The sequence below is a fragment of the Neofelis nebulosa genome, chromosome 11 (assembly GCF_028018385.1).
Source record: "Neofelis nebulosa isolate mNeoNeb1 chromosome 11, mNeoNeb1.pri, whole genome shotgun sequence".
NCBI classification, from domain to species: domain Eukaryota; kingdom Metazoa; phylum Chordata; class Mammalia; order Carnivora; family Felidae; genus Neofelis; species Neofelis nebulosa.
Window position 1 is genome coordinate 14,567,016 of NC_080792.1, and position 15,959 is coordinate 14,582,974.

Sequence of the window (15,959 nt, forward strand, 5' to 3'; positions counted from 1 at the left end):
ATAAAATAAAATGTATATTAATGTCTTAACACAGTGCTTGGCTTACAACAAGAACTAAACAAATTTAAGCTTTAAAAAAATTATTAAATGACTATTGCACATATGATTCAAATGTCCATTCATCCATCTATATTCAACAAACATTTATTGGATATCTACCAGGTGTTTAGAAAAAGGAATAAAATATCGTTGCCATTCAGGGGCTTTCACCATTCAAGAGTGAGGACATAAAGAAAGTATCATATGTACTATAATTAAAGAACTGTCAAGAATTGAGAGAGGAGAAAGTTTCTATCTTGAGGCAGAAGGAAAGATCTTGGAAAGGTGATGACCTGTGTGCACTCTCATGGAAAAGGTTTAGGTATTTACAAGGCACATGGCAACAAGGGGACAGGGGAACTAATTGTATTTCAGTGACAAGGGGAAAGAACGAACAAAAGCACAAAACTCCGAAGGAACCAGATATGCTGAGGGGGACGCCAGCCCTTCTGTTTGGCAAGATTATAATAAACAGGCGAAAGCTAATTTTGGTGAGGCAGGTGGAGGATAAGCTAAAACAAAAGTTGAGAGTGCTTTGGAGTTTAGAATTGATAAGGAAGGATTTAAAGTAGTAGGCAGGAGATGGCTGACGTGAAAACAGAGCTGTTCAGAAGGCGGAGATCTTAATAAGATGAAATAGATGTAGTGGGAGCAAGACAGTGACAAAGTGGAGTGTGGCAATGGGAGGATGACCAAAAGAATACTCGACTGTGTGGGTGCACAAGTGTCTGGTAACTAGCATTATAGAAGTTTACTGTATGACTTCTAGAAAACTAAAGAAACTAGGTAAAAAAGAAAGTAAGTACGTTGTAAGTGAAAAAGGAAACAAATCATTGTCCAAAAAAAAAAAAAAAAAAAAAAGTAATTGTACCTGATCATCATTTTCATCTGAAAAGGTTATTGATGTAAGCTTGTAGTTATTCTTCAATAAAAATTCATTGACTAAGAAGTTTAGAGCTCTCTTTTCAAGAGGTTTGATTGGTTCCTACAGGCAAAATAAAAGATACAATACTATAAGCGTCCTTCCATCAATACTTGTGCTACCATTTTATGTGGAAGATACTTTTAGGTCTGTCATTCACCCACCTGAATTTCAGGACTTGATTTGTAATTTTTTCGTTCCTGTAAAGGAACTTCATGTTCTGGTGGAAGAAAATATAAATAATACTTTACTACTTTACATTTGAAAATATCTCAGCTACTTCTACATAGTCAAAGTAGAAAAAGTCTCAAAAAAGTTTTATGTACACCACCTGCAGCCTTTGTCAGGTTGGCTCGGAGGGCCTGAATGGTCTCCTTGGCTTTCCGTAGTTCAAACTCCAGGACTGGACAGGGATTTGGAATAAACACACACAGGCATCCAACCAAGAAAGGGGAAACAAAAATAAAAAAATAAAAAGCAAGGATGGGTATGAAAAAAAAATACAATCTGTATTGAAAACAGAAAGCATGCAATCTTTATGAAATTTGTGAACGCATGCAGCAGAGTTGGTTTGCAAGCAAACTGGTGAATGTTTTCCATAGTTTTAGAATTCAGGGGGATTGTTGATCAAATGTTCTAGCTGTCTGACAAGGAATAGCTCTATTTAAAAATAAAATCTATGGCATACTCTCATTTAGGTAAATAAAAATAGTAGTCGTCTGGGTGCTTGTACTTCCCTCACTGGAGGTAAGAAAATGCAACGGAACGTTTTCAGGTGACATAGTTTAGGGGAAAAGACAAAAACTTAGATCAAGTCCAAGAAAATATACTTAAAAAAAAAGTTAAGGGTATTTTTAAATGCATTATATAGAATAATGTTATAAATCAATATACAGAAACATTAGTGAATATATGCCTTCATTAAGATATTGAAGAAATACGGTTTAAATATTTAACAAATGTTGTCATAGCTGTAAGTTTTTCTACCAACAAATGTCTGTTTTCTACAAACAAGCATAGATATGTTAAACACATATCTCAAAAAAATGTTCCTATGGGTTTTAGGTTTCATTTAAAGCCAAAGGGTAGAAACAGTTTGTCTTTCAATTTTTACTTAAGACCATTCTAAAGTAAATGTGTTAATTCTAAATGCAGAGTACCTAAGGATACTAAGTAAAATTAGGTAGGATTTCAAAGTTTCTGACAACTCTCCAAATAGATATCTCTTCATGTTAAGAGATACTAATGAAACTCAAAGATTTCTCTTGTTATTGATAAGATAAACATGAATCTGAGGAAACATTTTTAAAAGCTCTTTAAAATGTTTCATCATAAGCAAGATTTAACTATATGTGTCGTTACTGGGAACTGTCTTTAAAATACATAAATATTGCTCTGAAGAAAAAGCAAGCTTAACTGCGGGGGGAGAAGCCATTTCCATGAAGTAAAGCTCTGGGAAAATTAAGTGATCTTTGTCACAACTAGATATTTAAAAATTATAGTATTTAAATAGTTCTGCATAAAATCCAGCAAATTAAAAAATTTAAAGATGGCAAGTTTTTCCTGACTGGCTAATAAACAGAAAAAGAAGATGGCAATGAGATGCTCTCAGAGACAATACAGCTATAAAATATATATGGAAAAATTAGGATTCACTCAGTTTGCATATTTCCATTAAAAACTTAAGATGTAATTGAATCACATCTAGTACATGAAGGCCAATTATTTTGATGCACAGAACTTCACTGCAGCAACATGAAAGCACAACTAAAAGTCAGATGACATGTATGTTACTTCTTTTTTGGTAGTTAGCAATGCTGATCTGCAAACATTTCTGTGCAACAAAGTTAAAACATTTTTCCTAAAACTTACACTTCTGGAAACAGAGTTTGTGTTTAAAATCCGACTGCACACATTCAGTGTGTAAGTACAAAACAGGTTTAATTTCAAAGCTCTAGGTAACTGATTTGGATCTAAAAATACTTAACTATGCCTTAAGCAAAATCAGTATATGTATTATGCTTTCAGTATCACTTACAATTTACTAAGACATATTACAGAACAATTGCAGATCAGAAATGCCTGCACCAGAATGATAGAAATATGAAAAAAATAAATTAAAAAAAAAAGGTTAAAACACAAACTGTGAAAAACTCAAATTCAATTGGTGAAAAGTTTAGGTGACTAAGAGCAAAACATTGAATGATCAAGGCACAGAAAGCCAGAAAAACCCATGTCAGACGGCAAGAATTTATATTTTTATGCACATCTACAAATACATTGCCAAATGTCACTAAAAGTTACCAATGCTTTGAAAAGATAGTGCTTATCAAAATGAATTCACTCTGCTGCATGTTTCTTAATATACAATATAGACTTTGAAAGACAAAGGCATATATATTTGAAGCTATAGGACATTTCTATAAAGGCACAGTATGATCAAGTAATTGCAGTTACATGAGAAAGTTTCACAAGAAAGTCTAAATAGTTATATTTACACATATACGAATTTGTCTCTTCTTTATTAAAAAACACTGGATTAAAGCTTAAAATTAAATATTCTATAAAGAGATAAATTGTACCAAAAGAGATACATTGTACCAAATAACCTCCAAGTATTTTTCACATATTTTAATTCTTCATAAAAATGTTTGAGGATGTTTATGTTTGTAAACAAACAAACAAACAAACAACAACAACAACAACAACAGAAAAACACTGTAGGAACCAACTACCAACCTGCTCACTCCACTATCTCAAATCCTCTACGAGTAGCCTAACCCTACTGAAGGCAACTTTATTGGAACTAAAGTAGTAAGTGCAAAGGTGTAGGTATATTCTAATATTACATATTACAATCTTACCAAAATAATTAATGATTGCCAGTATAAACAACTCTAGAGTGGTGGTAACTGCTCTTTACCAACGAGGGTTGGAGTACCGGTATTCTACCAGAGGTATCTGAGTGCTGCAAGATCATGTTCTCATGACTTTACATAAAGGTAAAATGTTAAATTTCAAAGCAGAAAAAAAAAAAAAAAATCAATCCTTTGTGATGCCCAATCAATGTATCACTATGTATCACAAATATATTGAAATATTTGCTAGTCTAGGATATTTTGGCACAGAACTCAAAATATTAATTTAGAAAATTTTTTCCATAACTCTGATATAACTCTGATCAGAGTCAAGTATTTCTTCATTCCTGTTCCTGTTCATTGTTGAAGCGTCCCAATCGACAGGGCTGAGCCAAGGTCTTTGCCATGGTGGACATGAAACAGTCTTCTTTCAAGTCAGAATTTCCTGGTTTATTTTTTTTTTCAAAGAGATTTGACTTCATCATAAAATACCACTTCCCCATTTTTTTTAATGTTTATTTATTTTTGAGAGAGAGCATGAACAAGCCGGGGGGCGGGGGGGGCAGAAGGAGAGGGAGAGAGAGAATCCCAAGCAGGCTCCATGGTATCAACACAAAGCTGGATATGGGGCTCAAACCCACGAACCGTGAGATCATGACATGCGCCAAAGTTGGACGCTCAACTGACTGAGCCAGGTACCACAACTATTTCCCCATTTTTATTACTTATTTTATTATCCCAGGAACAGTTCTAAGAAATAGGAAAATTCTTTTAAGAATATGAGTTAAAATACAAATCTATTCCTAAAATGATACAAAAATCGTAAGGCAGTACCATCACTACCCCTCCGGGGTTTAGAGAATTCTCCCTGCCTATTATAAACGTCAGAAAGGAATACTACTTACTGTTAGGCAAGACTAGTAGATAGTGAAAAATAAATGAATGGAAGCAAGACACAATCTCCATAGTTTATAAACATTTAGTTTTCTGTTCATCGTAGTGAGAACCTGCTCAGGTTCTCTCATAGAATCCTCTGTCACTCATCCCAAAGCTGATGTTTTTCAGGGTACTATCTTTGGTCCTTTTCTTACCCTACATACCCCACTGGATTGATATTTACTCTTATGGTTTTAACTGTGACAACTACTCCGAAGATTCAAAAATCTTTAAACCTTTTCCCAAAGATACAGTCCTACCTAATTATCTCGAGGACATGCCCACCTGAATGTCTCATAGGTTTTGAATTTGATTCTATCTAAATGAATTTCATCCTCCTCTCAAATCTGCTCTCCTTCTTCCTCCTGCAGCCTCTCTCCATTAATGGCACCACTATCTATCCAGATGCCCAAACAGGAAACCTGGAGATTACTCTTCACTTATCCCTTGTGCTTACTCAGTCCACATTTATTAAATGTCCAAGCCATATCATTTCCAACCTTTGAATAACCCTTTAAAAAGCTATTCACCTCAATTGTCTCTGCAATTGTCCTAGTTCAGACCTTTATGACTTATCATATAAATTACAACACCCTAGGGGTGCCCAGGCGGCTCAGGTCAGTTCAGCATCTAACTCTTGATTTCGGCTCAGGTCATGATCTCACAGTTGGGAGATCAAGTCCCATGTCGGGCTCCGTGCTCATCGTATAGCATACTCAGGATTCTCTCTCTCTGCCCCTCCCCAGCTCGTTCTTCCCTCTCTCTCAAGTAAATAAACTTAAGAAAAATCATAACACCCTATAACCATATTAAAAGCTTGTTGCCTTTAAAGCCTTGTTGGAGCATCTATCCCATTTCAAATCACGCAAAATCATAAAGATTTAAGTAAGGCTCAAAATAAGAGAAACAAAATGTATTACTAATAGGAAGTATAGCTATCTGTACCACGAGAGAAATACATAAGAAAGAGACAAATGGGCTTATTTAATCTGGTAAATCTGGATATGTATTCTGCAGGCCAAGAGTTAAGGGATGAGAGGGCTATTGATGCTCCTTCTTCGTCAGGGAACAGGCCAGGTTATTTCCCAGGCAAAAATCAGATCATTTTAGAATGTATACTAGATTATGTAAGCTTTGTAAAGGCTTCAAATGTCTACTTTGTTGGTTATTGTTAACAGAACAGCATAATACCTTGAGTAGAGTAAGCACTCCACAAATATTAGTTGAATGAATGGATATTCAGAGACTCTGATGCTAAAAGACAGATCATGTGAAACTGAGACAGGGTTATCCGTGGTTCCAAAATTAACAAGGTCCTTACCACACTCTCTAAAGTACTGAATATTTATTTATATTACAGATACGGACATTTTCAGGACCAATTCCTTGACAGCAGAAACTTTATTTCATGCTTCTATATCTAGTGCCTAACACATAGCAGATGCTTAGAATGTCTAAAATAAACTTTAAAATGGCAGTCTCAACATTTAAAATAGACATGTCCCTTGCTATCTTTAAGAAAACTTGAAAATTTAAGGGGTGAACTGTATACGTACTAACACTATATTTCTTTAATAACATACAGAACACTAAGGTTAAAAGCTCATTTTGGTTTGGTGTCTACTACTTTTTAAATCATTTTTATGTGAAAATTTACACTTGTAAATTCAGAAATGGAAAATATTTAAAATGAAAAGCTTTTTAAAAATTTACTTCTTTTAAAAGAAAATGGCTATGTTGAAATCATCTTGTATGGGAAAGACATGATTCTGCTATCCATATGAATGTACAGATGGGTTAAAGTGACAGGCTGATAATAAAAGATATATCGTGGGCTCTGGAATAAAAACGTATGTCCTGATCCTTTATCATACAGAGGCTACTGGGCAAATCTGTTAATCGTGATGAGCCTCAGTTTTCTGATCTATAAAATAAGGATATCATGACCTATTCTTCAGGACTGTTAACAAGCTTAAATAAATAAAATATTTTACACAAAGCACTCCAGCACAGTGCCTGGCACAGAGCAGACGCTCAAGAAACAGTAGTTCATTTTGAGATGTCTTCCTCTTTGAAGAAAACCTATACAGACTTGAAAAAATAACCAGATTTTTAAACTTAGGAAAAGGATGGTAAGAATGATGCTGAAAATGAACTCAAATCGATACCTGTGTCACCTATAAACTCCTTCTGCCCAAGATGAGTATAGAAAAATTTAATAAAGACATTTCTGTTCTTTCTTAGTGAGGTTTACATGGGATCCAGTCACAGATGACAGAATCTTTTCTGGATTATTGGTCTTTTGATAAGCTTTTTAGTTACTACCAATGATTAGCAAAGAGTCAAAAATCTTTTTGAAAATGGGAACTGTGATTAATTGAAACTTTTTCATAAAGTGTCACCCACATATCACATACTACGTTCAATAATAGGCAATGGTACAAAAGCTAGGTCTAAATGCTACTCTCTTGTAACACATGTTTTCCTTCCCTTTTCCAATGAAGATGAAAGATAGCATTTATTTCCATATTAGCACTGTATAATGATCAAAAATTACCTTATCTCGCCAAACCTAGACACAGAGTATAATCTTTAGATTAAAACTACAAGGTCAAAACCACCATGTATTTACAACATTTCATTCTTAGTTATGTTTGGTTATATAACATTTTGCTTTTACATCAATGTTTCCCCTAAACAGAAACACTAAAATACCTAAATAATGAGAATAATGATGAACCCCTTAAATCTGACTAAATCTAAAATTTAGGTTTTTGAAATTAAAGGAAATAAGATAATTATGTGATCAATTTTGGGGTAGGAGTTACTTTCTAATTACATAACCATTTGAACAATAACACAATGTACAAAACCAGATATATTTGATTAGTCTAATAAATTACCATGTATTTAATATTTAATATATAACAGAAAATATCTAACATCTAACATATACTATATAATTATACAACACAATACTTAACAAATAATAAAATAAGTAAATTAGTCCCCAAAGTATTCAAATAATTTCCATTTAATCTGCTAATTTTAAGATATTACTGATGTGATTTATTGTTTTGATACAACAGTCAATAAATAATGCTTATGACTAAATCATGATTTCACATAGGGAGCCACATTAAACTCTTCCAGTGACTTCCCCCATTCAATTGATATTGCTACTATTTACACTGCTGAATCCTCTTAGCTTCTGCTAAACTGAAAACAGTTTCATCAGTTTTGTTTCCTAAAACAACATACAATATCATCTGAGATTTAAAATTATTCATTATTTCTATTCTTGAGCAATGAATGAAAATCCTATATTGAAATGTCATTTTTAATTAGGTCAAACCTCATTCTTCCTGCTAAGAGGTAGTGTATTGGACAGTCAGTGTGGGCTCTGTTGCTGGGCTATCTGCATTTAAGTTCTAGCCCTGCCACTTAAGTCTTATATAATCCCTCTGAGTGTCTTCAGTTTACTGGGGAGGAGAGGATGATGACAACCCTGTAAAGTCAATGAGTTAATACACATTTAGAACAGTGATTAGAATAGAGCAAGTGCTACATAAAAATTGGCACTCACTTTTATTCATAATGACCGTGAAAGGTAAATATTTAGTAGATCGTAATAAACTTCTCACAGTAAATGGAAGAAAAATTCAACAGAGTTGGTCTAGAAAGGAACCCTCATTATGGGTATTCCCTGACATTATGGATATTCCCTGATCCCATACTGCCCCCATGGGCTCCATCTGTCCCATGTGGCATCCCTCTTGTACCAGGAGGGTTCACCATTCTGGTGGAGAGCAAAATACCTAACTGATGTCTGTCTGCTTTCCCCATCTAAGAACCAATGTTCTACGAAAACTACAATTCCCATAAAGCACTCAAGAATGACTTCAATTACAGATAGCCACAGCTTTGAGGCACCTGACAGGTACCAGCTATTTGGACGCTAAAGGAGCCAAGCCTGCTACATTGGTAATTTTCTGGGTAGACCCCGACCAGAATCCTACTGGCTTCATTAGATGAGGGCAGAACACAGTGAGTACAAATTGGTCTTCTGAAGTTCTTACAGATACAATGGTGCTGCCTAGAAGGCAGAACTGATGGGAAGGTGGAGATGGGAAGGAGATTGGTATGAATAACCAAGCATTTAGAAAGAGTGTTGGTCTTCTTATTGGAATAAACAAGGTCCTGGAGGCCTCTGCTGTGCCACATATTAACCCTTTATTTTCTGGCACAGAGGAAGGTCAAGGGAAATTTCTGGAGGGATGCTGTGAAGACTAAGGAGCATTTACACGTCTCAAGACAAAGTTTTATTGACCAACCAGCACGGAAGTATTTCAACCAATTTTCACAGTCAGTAGTGTTGTGTTGATATATAACACCTAAATATCAGCTCTGGTTTGGAAGATCAAAGGAAACGGTTTTACACCAGTTAGAGAAGTACATGGTTGTCAATTGTTGCCCATAAACAGAACAAAGCAAATTTTAGGTATGCATAACCAGAAATGCACAGCAAGACTGGGAGAGGAAGCTGGGGATTAGGATGTTCCCTATAGCCAATAAATCAGTGGCATAACTTTGGTATTACCTTTTATAATTATATTCATATACCAAACTGTAGAAGGAAGAGAATTCCTCAAGTCATTTTATTATTTCTTGAATGTGAAAGAATCCAAATCTGTCTTTACAATGTTACTCACCTGCCACTCTTTCATCTGTTTCCCTGTTCCCATCATCTGAGTATCTTGCAAAGTCTAAAGAATCAAGAGTACTGATGCTCCCAGCTCGATCTGTAATAATGAGAAAAATAAAAGAAATTTATTTTTATTTAATTGTCAAGATAAAACACTAGAAATCACTTACTTATGATTATTATCAGTTAATAAAACTATGATTCTAAATTCTACTCAAACAGGGACGCCTGGGTGGCTCAGTTGGCTGAGCATCCAACTCCTGATTTCTGCTAGGGCCATGGGATCGAGCCCCATGTCAGGCTCCACATGTGGAGCTTAAAGTCAATCTCTCTCTCTCTCTCTCTCTCTCCCTGCCCCTTGCTCCTGCTACTGCTCTCTCTCTCTAAAATAAATAAATAAATTTTACTGAAACAATAAACTAAGGTAAAAGTGCTCACACCAATTAAACTATTTTCTTTTTAAGTTTATTTATTTATTTTGAGAGAGAGCACACCAGCAAGGGAGGGGCAGAGAGAGGGAGAGACAGAATCGCAACCAGGCTCGACACTCAGTGTGGAGCCCAGCTCAGGGCTCAGTCTCACGTGAGATCATGACCTGAGCTGAAATTAAAAGTTTGGTGCTTAACCAACTGAGCCACCCAGGTACCCCTCAATTAAACTACTTTAACTAAAGTTTCCCTGCTCCCAACTCTGGCTAACTCCTTAACAATGTGCACACAGGCAGATTGCAACCAGTCCTGTTAAAGACAAAAAACAAAACAAAACAAGACAAAACTGAAATGAAATTTGAGCTACTGTCTAGAGAGTTTGCAGACTGAATTCTAGAAAATAATTTCCAATGAAAAAAACAACACTTTTTGAAAAAATATAACAACATAGCACACATTTGTCCACCATACAGTCCAAAACTACTTCATACACAAGAACCAGTAAAATGTGCCCCAGTCTCAAGACTAAACACAATCAATGAGGACCAACCCGAAGATAATCCAGATATTGGAGTTAAGAGACTAAGATTTAAAAATAACTACTAAAACTATGTTCAGTGAAGTAGAAGAATATGTGCATACAATGAAAAAAAAGGAGAAAAGTCTTAGCAGAAAAACAGAGAATATCAAAAATACCTATGGAAATCCTAATATAGGAAATTATCTGAAATTTAAAATCCTCTAAACAGTTTAATAACGAAATGGAAATAACTGAGGAAGGAGTCAATGACCTTCAAGATAGATGAATAGACATTATACAATCTTAAGAACAGAGAGGAAAAAAAAGATTAAAAGAAATTAAGAGCTCAGGGACCTATGGGAAAATAATGAAAGATCTGATAAATGTGAAACTGGGGTCAACAATAGGTAAGACAAGAGATGGGACAGATACAAATTCAAAAAGCTGAAAAAACACTAATGAAGTTAAAGAGAACAGAAATTAGGCACATCATAATCAAACTGCTGAAAACCAAAAATAAAGAAGAGAAGATATTAAAGGCAGCCAGAGAAAAATATTATTTTACATATAGGGGAACAGCAGTTTGAATGACTGCTGATTCCTCATAAAAACCCCATGAAGGGGCGCCTGGGTGGCGCAGTCGGTTAAGCGTCCGACTTCAGCCAGGTCACGATCTCGCGGTCCGTGAGTTCGAGCCCCGCGTCAGGCTCTGGGCTGATGGCTCGGAGCCTGGAGCCTGTTTCCGATTCTGTGTCTCCCTCTCTCTGCACCTCCCCCGTTCATGCTCTGTCTGTCTCTCTCTGTCCCAAAAATAAAAATAAAAAACGTTGGAAAAAAAAAAAAAATTTAAAAAAAAAAAAAAAAAAAAAAAAAAAAAAACCCCATGAAACCAAAGATATCCAGATTGAAAAGGAAGAAGTACAACTATTTCTATTTTAAATATAAAAAAACTATGGAACCCACTAAAAGATAATTAGACCTAAGAAGTAAGTTTCTAAAAGTTGCAGAACATAAGATCAACACACAAAATTCAAATTTTTAGATACTAGCAATGAACAATCCTAAGGCAAAAAAAAAAAAAAAAAATTTTTTAAAATTTCATTTCCGGGATGCCTGGGTGGCTTAATTGGTTAAGTGTTCAACTTAGGCTCAGGTCATGATCTTGCTGTTCATGAGTTCAAGCCCTGCATTGGGCTCTGTGCTGACAGCTCAGAGTCTGGAGCCTGCTTTGGATTTTGTGTCTCCCTCTCTTTCTCCCTTCCCCTTCTCATACTCTGTCTTTCTCTCTGTCTCAAAAATAAATAAACATGAAAAAAATTAAAAAAAAAAATCCATTTCCAATAACATACAAAAGAATAAAATACTTAAGAAAGACACCCCAAGCTCAGAGATGAGAAGATCCATCCATGTTAGCGCAGCAAAAATCCTTAATACACAGATTCAATCGAAACCTTGCAATCCCTATTTAAAAAAAATCTTTGCTGAGGGGCGCCTGGGTGGCTCAGTCGGTTATGCAGCTGACTTCGGCTCAGGTCACGATCTCGCGGTCTGTGAGTTCGAGCCCCGTGTCGGGCTCTGTGCTGACAGCTCAGAGCCTGGAGCCTGTTTCAGATTCTGTGTCTCCCTCTCTCTCTGACCCTCCCTTGTTCATGCTCTGTCTCTCCCTGCCTCAAAAATAAATAAAACGTTTAAAAAAATTAAAAAAAAAATCTTTGCTGACTTTTCCCACCTTCTTTTGCAAATATTGAGAAGTTAATCCTAGAAAAAGCAATCTTTTTTTTTTAATGTTTATTTTTGAGAGAGAGACAGAGAGAGAGAGAGAAAGAGAGAGAGGGCGAGCAACAGTGGGAAGAGGCAGAGAGAAAGGGAGACCAAGATTCTGACGCAGGCTCCCTGCCACCTGCACAAATCTGGATGCAGGGCTCGAAACCCATGAACTGTGAGATCATGACCTGAGCAGAAGTCAGATGTTCAACTGACTGAGCCACTCAGGCACACCGCAATCTTTTTTTAAAAAAAAGTGTATTCATTTGAGTAATCTCTACACTCAGTGTGGGGCTTGAACTCACGACCCCAAGATCAAGAGCTGCATGCTCTTCCAACTCAGCCAGCCCCGCACCCCCAAAGCTGAAGCAATCTTGTAAAAGAATAAGGTATACAAAAGGCTAATGGGTACACTGAAGGATGCTCAACACCATTTGTCATTAGGGAAATGAAAATCAAACCACAATGAATTACCATTTCAAACCCACGAGATGCCTATAATCAAGCAGACAATGCTAACATGTATTTCAGAGGATGTGGAGAAAGCAGAAACTGCATACATTGCTGGCTGGAATGTAAAATGGCTCCACAATTTTGGAAAAGTTTGGTAGTTCCTCAACATAGAATTCTCATATGGTATATACCCTAGGTATATACCCAAGAGAAATGGAAACCTACATTGACACAAAAGCTTGTTCATGAGTATTCACTCACAATATTATTCACAATGACAACAAAACACAAATGAATCAAATGTCCATCAAGTGATGAATGGATAAATAAAATGTGGTATATCCATAAAATGGAGTATTAGGGAAAAAGTACTCACACATGTTACAATGTAGATAAACCCTGAAAATATGCTAAGTGAAAGAAGCCGGACACATAAGGTCATACTGTATTATTTCATTCATATGAAATGTCTAGAATAGGCATATCCATAAAACACAAAATAGATCAGTGGTGATAGAGGAGAATGAATAGTGACTACTAATGGATATAGGATTTCTTTTAGGGGTGATGAAAATGTTCTGGAATACAGAAGAGTAATGATCGTATAATTTCGTAAATACACTAAAACAATTGAATTGTACCCTTTAAATGGTGAATTTTGGGTATATGAATTATACCTTACTTTAATAAAAAGACAAATCCAAGTGTTTGCCAAGATGTGGAGAAATTAGAACTCTCATATATTGCTGGTGGGAATGTAAAATGGTGCAGCCACTTTGGAAAATAGTTGGCAATTCTTCAAAAGGCTAAACACTGGAGGTACCAGGTGACCCAAGCCAATTCCTCTTCCATGCAAAACAAACGCAAACATATGTCCACACAAAATCTTGTATATGATTGTTCACAGCAGCATTACGCACAATGGCAAAAAAAGTGGAAAGAACAAAATGCCTATTAACTGATGAATGGAGAAATAAAATGTAGCATATACACCCATACGACTGACTGTTACTCAGCAATAAAAAGGACTGAAATACTGATACATGTTACAACATGATGAAGCTTGAATGTATGCTAAGTGAAAGAAGCCAGTCACAAAATAGCCACGTATTACATGTAAGAAATGTACAAGATAGGCAACACTATAGAGGTAGAAAGTAGATTAAGTAACTTCCTAGGGCTGGAAGATGGAGGTGAATAGGATGTGTGATAACGGGTGAGAAATTTCTTTTTGGGGTGATGAATAGGATCTAAATTTAGATTAGGAGATGGTTGCACAACTCTATGAATATACTAAAAACAACTGAATCATACACTCTAAATGGGTGAATTTTAAGATAAATTCTGCCTAAATAAAACTATTAATTTAAAAAAAGGAACAACTCTGGAGTCGCAATGAGAAAAAATGCAATTCAAATTCTGTATTCAACAAAAATATCCTTCTCAAATGAAGGCAAGTAAACTTAATCAGTTCCCTAAATATTTTTCACCAAAGGTCCTTGTGTCTCTAGATGCTCCTAAGAAGAGTTTTAAAAAAAGAAAGAAACAAAAATACAGGTGTGTATGTGTGTAACCTCAGGTTTTATAGTGCACATCAGTGTATCAAAGAATCATAAAAGTCGTGAGGTAAAGCAAAATAAGATAGCATTTCCCCAAATCATTTATCTAACACATTCCTTTTCTGAGTACCTATTTATTACCACAAGGAGATACTGTTACTCAGAACACATTTTGAAAAGAACTGCTTTCCCTATTTTCTATAACTTAAAAACATTCATTTGTTAAAAGAAATAATGTGTTAGAACAGCAGTTGGCCAGCCAAGGCCTGAGCCAAATATGGCCTGAGGTCTGTTCTTATATGATTCCCATACTAAGGGTGGTTTTAATGTTCCATCATTTATTCATTCATGAAACACGTATGAAGCACCATAATCTGTGCCAGGTACTGTTGTAGATTCTGGGTACATAACCAGTGAAAAGACAGATAAAGACATAGTATGCCAAAAGATCAAGTACGATGCAGAAAAGTATAACGATAGAAAAGGAAAAATTAATTTATACAAAAATATCTCAACTCTTATTAGATCTCTGTGATGTAGTTGTTTTTTGTTGTTGTTGTTTGTTTTTTTAAACACAACTGTCTTGTCTCTTAGATTCCACTTCACTATCAGTGACTCCCAGATTCAATGGAGCCATGGAAGGCTTCAATGAGAAAATATTTTTAAAAAGGTTTTTTTTTTAATGTTTATTTACTTTTGAGAGAGAGAGAGAGAGAGAGAGAGAGAGAGAGAGAGAGGAGACAGACTCTGAAGCAGGCTCCAGGCTCTGAACCGTCAGCACAGAGCCCGATGCGGGGTTCGAACTCACAAGCCGTGAGATCACGACCCGAGCCGAAGTCTGACGCTCAACCTCTTGAGCCGCCCAGGTGCCCCAATCAGAAAACAGTTTAAACTGAGCCCTAAAGAATAAATGTCCACCAAGTTAACTAATGAGAGGAAGAACAAATATATGGAGTTTTCAAAGTGGAGGCCTAGCATGGTGTAAGTACTAAGATTTCAGTGTATAGAAGCTACGAGGGGTCAGGCAGGCTGGGATGTAAAGGACCAGCAAGGACATTTTATAATAGTGTACGGGAATGAACCAGTCTGTAAAATACATTAATAAAATCGATTTTGCAGAGGAATCTCTTTCTATATTAAATTTTACACTTACACATGCAGAACTGGTTTTCCAAAGAAGCTTTTCAAGGAAGGTGGTTCCTCCTTAGTAAACACTAGCTCAGCTTTCTACTGTTTCCAAGATAGTACACAACTGCCTAGCTTTCCTACTCCGAAGACACTGTAGGATTTTGCAAGTGTTGGGGTCTTTATTATCAAAATATATTGCTGTTTTCCTGTTTAGGAAACAATAGAAAGAAATGAGAGACTCAAATATTCCAATTAGGCAAAGGCTTAGTGAACTGCACTTAACACATGAACACCCTTCACACCCTATTACTATCTGTCAGGCACCATCCTAAGTGCAGGGGATTCTGAGTCAGCAAGACTGACAAGGTCCCCGTTCTTAGAGAAAAGTCTACAGTGGAGACGAGAACATTAAGTAAAAAAGAAAATCAATCAATCAATCAATTAATTCCGAGGATCAAAATGGCATAAAGAAAATAAAAGAAGGCCAGAAGAGTAGGTAGTTGCAGGTTGGGGTGTAATACTAGTGTGCTCAGAGAAAGCCCTTCTGAAGAGGTGAGAATGAGGTATAAGAGTTTCAGACAGACCTGAGTCAGGAACAACAGAGGCTAGTGTAAACAATCTGAAACCCACTGTAAACAGTCTGAATT

General features: G+C 35.9%; 1 protein-coding gene across 10 annotated transcripts in view; it reads right to left on the minus strand.

Moving 5' to 3' along the window:
- The window catches only part of RELCH (RAB11 binding and LisH domain, coiled-coil and HEAT repeat containing), a 124,812-nt gene that overhangs the window by 89,777 nt on the left and 19,076 nt on the right, over positions 1–15,959 (minus strand). For 8 of the 10 annotated variants that reach the window (XM_058691891.1, XM_058691890.1, XM_058691889.1 and 5 more), the window contains exons 2-5: positions 9,468–9,557; positions 1,293–1,364; positions 1,126–1,181; positions 911–1,024 (exon numbers count right to left, since the gene is read on the minus strand). In XM_058691891.1, the coding sequence (XP_058547874.1) occupies positions 911–1,024; positions 1,126–1,181; positions 1,293–1,364; positions 9,468–9,557 (332 nt within the window). The remainder of the gene's footprint in view (positions 1–910; positions 1,025–1,125; positions 1,182–1,292; positions 1,365–9,467; positions 9,558–15,959) is intronic. The other 2 variants (XM_058691893.1, XM_058691892.1) reach the window with 1 other exon arrangement.